The sequence below is a fragment of the Chionomys nivalis genome, chromosome 2, assembly GCF_950005125.1.
Source record: "Chionomys nivalis chromosome 2, mChiNiv1.1, whole genome shotgun sequence".
NCBI classification, from domain to species: domain Eukaryota; kingdom Metazoa; phylum Chordata; class Mammalia; order Rodentia; family Cricetidae; genus Chionomys; species Chionomys nivalis.
In genome coordinates, this window is record NC_080087.1 from 85075829 (window position 1) to 85081394 (window position 5566).

Here is a 5566-nt window from a genome sequence, read left to right on the forward strand (position 1 = left end):
AGTCTGGTCTACAGAGCCAGTTCTAGGACAGCCAGGGCTACAGAGAAACCTTGTTTTGAAAAAAAAAAACGTAAAAACAAAAAACCAAAACCAACCAATCAACCAACCAACCAAGCAAAGAATTTGAAGAGGAAGTGATTTGGTTTACAGCTCACCTTGGCCAAAGATCAAAGCAGGCCCTGTGTGACAGTTGCCCTGAAAGGCAGATGTGTGACTAGACCTCCCGTCTTCTGGAAAGGTGTTGTCTAAGATCCTCTGCTCACCAGGACAAGACGATACTAACCCGCCTTGTTCAGCCTGAAGGGCTGTTAAGGAAGAGAAGGCCAAGTAGGCCTAACCTAAGAAATCAGCCCGCCTAAATGTTTTTTGGGGGTGGGGGTATCTTTGTGTCTGATAACGTTGACACTGAGGGTGGTGTCATAGCTTCAGCCGTCAACTTCCCATAGGAAGACGGGACCTCAATCGAGGAACTGTCTCCATCAGACTCTTCTCCACCAGTAAAATTGTCTGGTCAGTTAAGGCTTTCCCTTAACTGATGATTGAAGTGAGAGGGCCCGGACCACTGTGGGCGGCAGCACCCGGACAAGTAGTCCTAGGGTATATGAGACAGGAAACCGAACAAGCCAATGGGAGCAATCTCGCAACCTGCCTTCCTCCACGGTCTCCGCTTGAGTTCCTGCCTCCAGGTTCCTGCCTGAGTTCCTGCCCTGGCTTCCCTCGGTGACGGAGTATTATATCACCCCAGCTAGGTTTAGGTCAGCATTTTATCACAGCGAACCACGCCAGGCGGGGTGCGGGTGCGATTATCCCTAACCATCTTTTTCAACCGACTGGAAATGTGAAGCCTGCGCTCACACTAGGAAAAACTGGTTCTGAGCCGGGCGGTGGTGGCACACACCTTGACTCCTTGCACTCGGGAGGCAGAGGCATGCAGATCTTTGTGAGGTTGAGGCCAGCCTGGTCTGCAAAGTGAGTTCCAGGACAGCAGCCAGGGCTACACAGAGAAGCCTTGTCTTGAAAAACTGAAAAATTAAAAAAAAAAATGCTTCTGATCTCAGATAGTATGTTAGCAGACTGAACATCCTTGTCACTGACCCTGTTCAGGATCTCCCTGAAAGTCTTGGTGAGTGTAAGTCCAGGGATATTTGCTGATTCTTACAAACATTTCCCTGTTTATCAACTCTTCTTGAAAACGTTGTCTGTTCAGAAGTTCCTTATTCCACATGTACTCAGGAGAGAGGACCTTGGTGGGTTTGTTGTAAAGGAGATACTTGTTCAGATAGCTTTCATCGGACCGCATGACCTGGATGTGAGCGGCTTGGTCCAGCATCATCGCCTGGTAACACAGCTTGGTGAGCCTGTAAACTTCCAGTACCTTTCCCCCAAAGAAGGCTCCTGAGTAGTAAAAATCTCCCTCGTCCTCAGAAATGTAGGCTTGTGACTGAGGTTGCCTTTCATAGGCCAACATTTGTCTTGGCAATCCGAAGAACAGAGGGTGCAGTGTGCCAAACAAGGACGACAGGATCTCCACGCCAACGCTGTTGCAGAAAACCATGTTCACGTGAGCACAGACCAGGTAATCCACCTCCTTCGCAAAGCGCTGCTGGGAAAAATGGCTGATCACCTCCATCCTGTAGATGTAGGTGTTCAGGGGATGCGCAGAAGCCTGGGCTTCCAGAATTATCATCTGCCTCCCCTTAGAGGTCTTCAGGAGTGGCACGCTAGCTGGCTGATCAGTGAAAATGTAGTACTTCACCCTGTGTCCCTCCATGAAGTACATCTCCGCGGTCTGCAGGAACACTTTTAGGAAGGCTACATATTCTCCGGTGGCAAACACGACTAACCCAATGGAGACATTCTGGAGCCGGAATTGCTGGTTCAGGATTTTAATATGGAAAGTCCCGTCCCACACGATGGGAGCCAGCCAAGGCGTCTGAATGGCTATGTTTTCACTGCTGGGTACTAGCAGTTTCGACTGATAATACCACATCCTGGACACGTTCACTATTTTTAGGTGGTCCACTTCTCTAACTGTTATGCTCTCCTCAGCTAGAATATATTTTGGCTTCTGTTTTCCCAGGAGCAGGAAAGCGTAGACAAAGAACGTCAATGAGAGGGCAAGTAGGAAAACAAAGATCACAGAAAGAAGTGAGTGAGATTTTGATTTCTCAGATTTTGGCAGCAGTCGGGTCACGGCTGTCGGGGTCTCCTCCATGACGTGAGGGCAACTTGTGCTGGGTAGGATGAGCCAAATCCAAGGTGTTCAGATATCCAAGTCCACTCATTCAGCAGCCCTCCAAACTCCACACAACTGACCCAAGTGCCAGGAACCGCGTGGTTCAAACGGAGGGAGTCTTGAAATCCCGACAGAACTCCAGCAAAGTCAGTGTCTCTTTATGGGCATCAAAGCAATGGCATGGCAGGATCCCTGACACATACACAGGAGACTAGCTGAGGACATCACTGAGCAGGCCAAGAGGAGAGATTGTGATGAAATCAGGGCAGGGCAGACACCACCACAAGTGGCCTGACTCTCAGGACACTCATGCTCCACCTTGCCCTTGGTGATCGCGATGTGGGAAACTGAGCAGAAGCTATTTCCTCGGAAAATCCACAGCCTTGAGACCAGACCGTCTCTCACATCACTCTAGGTGAATTGCTGGGGGGGGGGCTCACTTGGGAGGACTCATTGAGTAGCCACGGTAAAGAAGGTGACGTAGGTGAAAAGTTTCTGCACCCCATAAAACCTCTCCGCTGAGGCAATAATCCAAATCAGACCAAATCAAACCGAATTGGAAAAAGCCCAGGTTTAATGGATACCATTGCTCGCAGGTGGCCATCCATCCCCCCAGAGAGGAGTTGGGGAAGGAAGACCTGAAAAACAATGTGTTTATTCTCTGGGGTACAATTTAAATAGCCTGTGGAAGTGGTCTTGAACACTTCTGGGGAGGGGTCATTATTTGGTGGGCTTTCTCAGAGGTGGAGTCTGGACTGAGACAACTCCCAGGGGCGGGGACTTGGGATGGAACATTCCAGACTCTGGATATATGGATGCCAGGGGCTGGGGTGATGCTTCCAGCCAAACCTCAGGCATCAGTGTTTGTTTTCCCCTTATTTTCCTAGTATCACACAGAACCCATTGAGGATTTGTTCTGAGGTGGCAGGCTTTACATTGTTAGAGCTGGGTTGCTAACTCTAGTTAGCATTATCTTGTTCAATCATCACCCTAAGTGAATGCAACACTGTTGGAAAACCTGTCCGTGAAAGGTCCAGGCTCAGTATTGGCTTCAACCTTGAACAACGTTAAAAAACAAGAGATTCCAAATTCAGTGGGCAACCCCTTCATCCTAGTTTACTTTCTATTGCAGCGATAAAGACCACAACAAAAAGCAACTTGGGGAGGAAAGGGTTTATTTCATCTTACAGCTGGCTCACAAGTCTTTCATGAAAGGAGGTCAGGGCAGGAACTAAAGCAGAGACCATGGGCGAGCAGTAGTTTATGGCTTGCTCCCCATAGCTTGCTCAGCCTGCTTTCTTATACACCTTTGGGATCATCTGCCTCAGGGTGGCATCACCCACAGGGAGCTCGACCCACCTTCATCAATAATTTATCAAAAAAATATCCCAGTTGAGAGGCTCTCTTTCTCCAGTGTGCCCTTTGGACATCTTTATTAAAGACTCAGTGGCTATAGCCGTGTGAGCTTCTGACCTGTTCTGTCTCACCACCCTCCATGTCTGTTTCACCGACAGTACCATGCTATTGTTGTCACTATGGCTCTGTAGTGTATATTTCAGGTCAGGGATAGTGACACCTCCTGCATTATCACTATTTCTCAGATTTTCTTTGTCTTTTACATTTCCATTTGAATTTTTTTTCTGTGTAGGCTGGTTGTTCTGGAACTCATTTTGTTGACCAGGCTGGCCTCGAACTCACAGAGATCCACCTGCCTCTGCCTCCCAAGTGCTGGGATTAAAGTTGTGCACCACCACTGCCTAGCTCCATTTGACTTTTAAGGTGGCATTTTCTTTTTCTGTGGAGAATAGTACAGGAATCTGGTGATGTGTGCATCGACTCTGTAGATTAGGAAGAGCCTTTTTCACAATATTTGTTCTTTGAATCCCTGAGCTTGCTAAGTCTTTTCATCTTCTACTGTCTCCTCAATTTCCTTCTTCCAGTGTTTTAAAGCTTGTATGCAGACAACTTTCACTTCCTTGGTTAAGTTTATTCCAAGACATTTTATCAGTCTTGAGGCGATTTTGAATATGATCACCTCCTTGTTTTTGTTTTTTTCCTCAGAATGTCACACACACACACACACACACACACACACAACTATGAAAGCTATTGATTTTTGTATGTTGGTTTGTATCCTGCCACTTTGAAAGTGCCACTTTTAAAAGTGTTTATCATCTCCAAGAGTTTCCTGGTGGAGTCTTTATGGTCCCTAATGTGTAGAATCACACCACCTGAAAGTAAAAGCAGTTAGGTTTCTTCCTTTCTGTTTGTATCCACACTATTTTCCTCTCTTGTCTGCTCTAGCTAAGACTTCACGTGTGAAGCTGAAGAGGAGGTGAGAGTGGACCTCTTGTCTTATCTTTGATACTCTTACTCCGTGGAAATGCTTTGTTTTTCTGCACTGAGTGTGAGGTTGGCTGTATGTTTGTCTCAAATATATACAATATGAGATATAGTCACTCCATTCCTCAGCTTTTCAGAGGTTTTTGTCGTGACATTGGATTTCAACAGAAGGCTTTCCTGCATCCTATGCGCATGTGAATTCTGCCTTTGAGTCTGTGATGATGTTCAGTGATTTACATATGTTGATTCACATCTGCATCTCTGGGACAATGTCAACCTGGTGCGTTCTTGAATTCAGTCCACAATGACTTTAGTGAACATCTTTCTGTCTATGTTCATCAGTGAGACCAGCCTATAATTTTCTTTTTATGTTGTGGCTTTGTCTGACTTTAATATCAGGGTAATACTGGCTTCACCATGGCCTTGAATGATGGGAAGAGTTGGGTTCTCAGGATCTGAAGCCAATAGGCTGGGCCCTCCCCCATTAATCATTATAGTAATATGATGTTAAGCTCTTTGAACTCTTTTGGGCGGCTCACCACCCAGCTCCCAAATGAATCATACACGGAGGCTTATTCTTAGTTATAAACATCTGGTCTTAGCTTGGCTTGTTTCTTGCCAACTTTCTTTTATATTACCCATCTATGTTTTGTCTCTGGGCTTTTCTGGTTCTCTTACTTCTGTGAATCTTACTCTTACTCCGTGGATTGCTGTGTAGCTGGATAGCTGGCCCCTGATGTCCTCCTCTTTCTTGGGCTACTTCTCCAAAATCCCCTTTCAGATTTCTCCTTCTATGTAGTCTCTCTACCTGTCAGCCCCACCTGTCCTTTCTCCTGCCTCACTATTGGCAGTTCAGGTCCTTATTAGACCATCAGGTATTCAAGACAGGCAAAGCCTCGCAGCTTCACAGAGATAAAAACAGATTCACCATTAACAAAAGTAACACACCTTAGCGTAAATCAGTAATTAAGAAAATGCCTTACAGGT

The 5566-nt window shown here is 46.4% G+C and overlaps 1 protein-coding gene across 1 annotated transcript; it reads right to left on the reverse strand.

Moving 5' to 3' along the window:
* Positions 1 to 1087: 1087 nt before the first annotated feature.
* Positions 1088 to 2026, reverse strand: LOC130862564 (histo-blood group ABO system transferase-like). The gene has a single exon (XM_057752211.1). It carries the CDS (start codon positions 1988 to 1990, stop codon positions 1088 to 1090), a length of 903 nt encoding a protein of 300 aa, XP_057608194.1. The 5' UTR covers positions 1991 to 2026.
* Positions 2027 to 5566: the final 3540 nt, after the last annotated feature.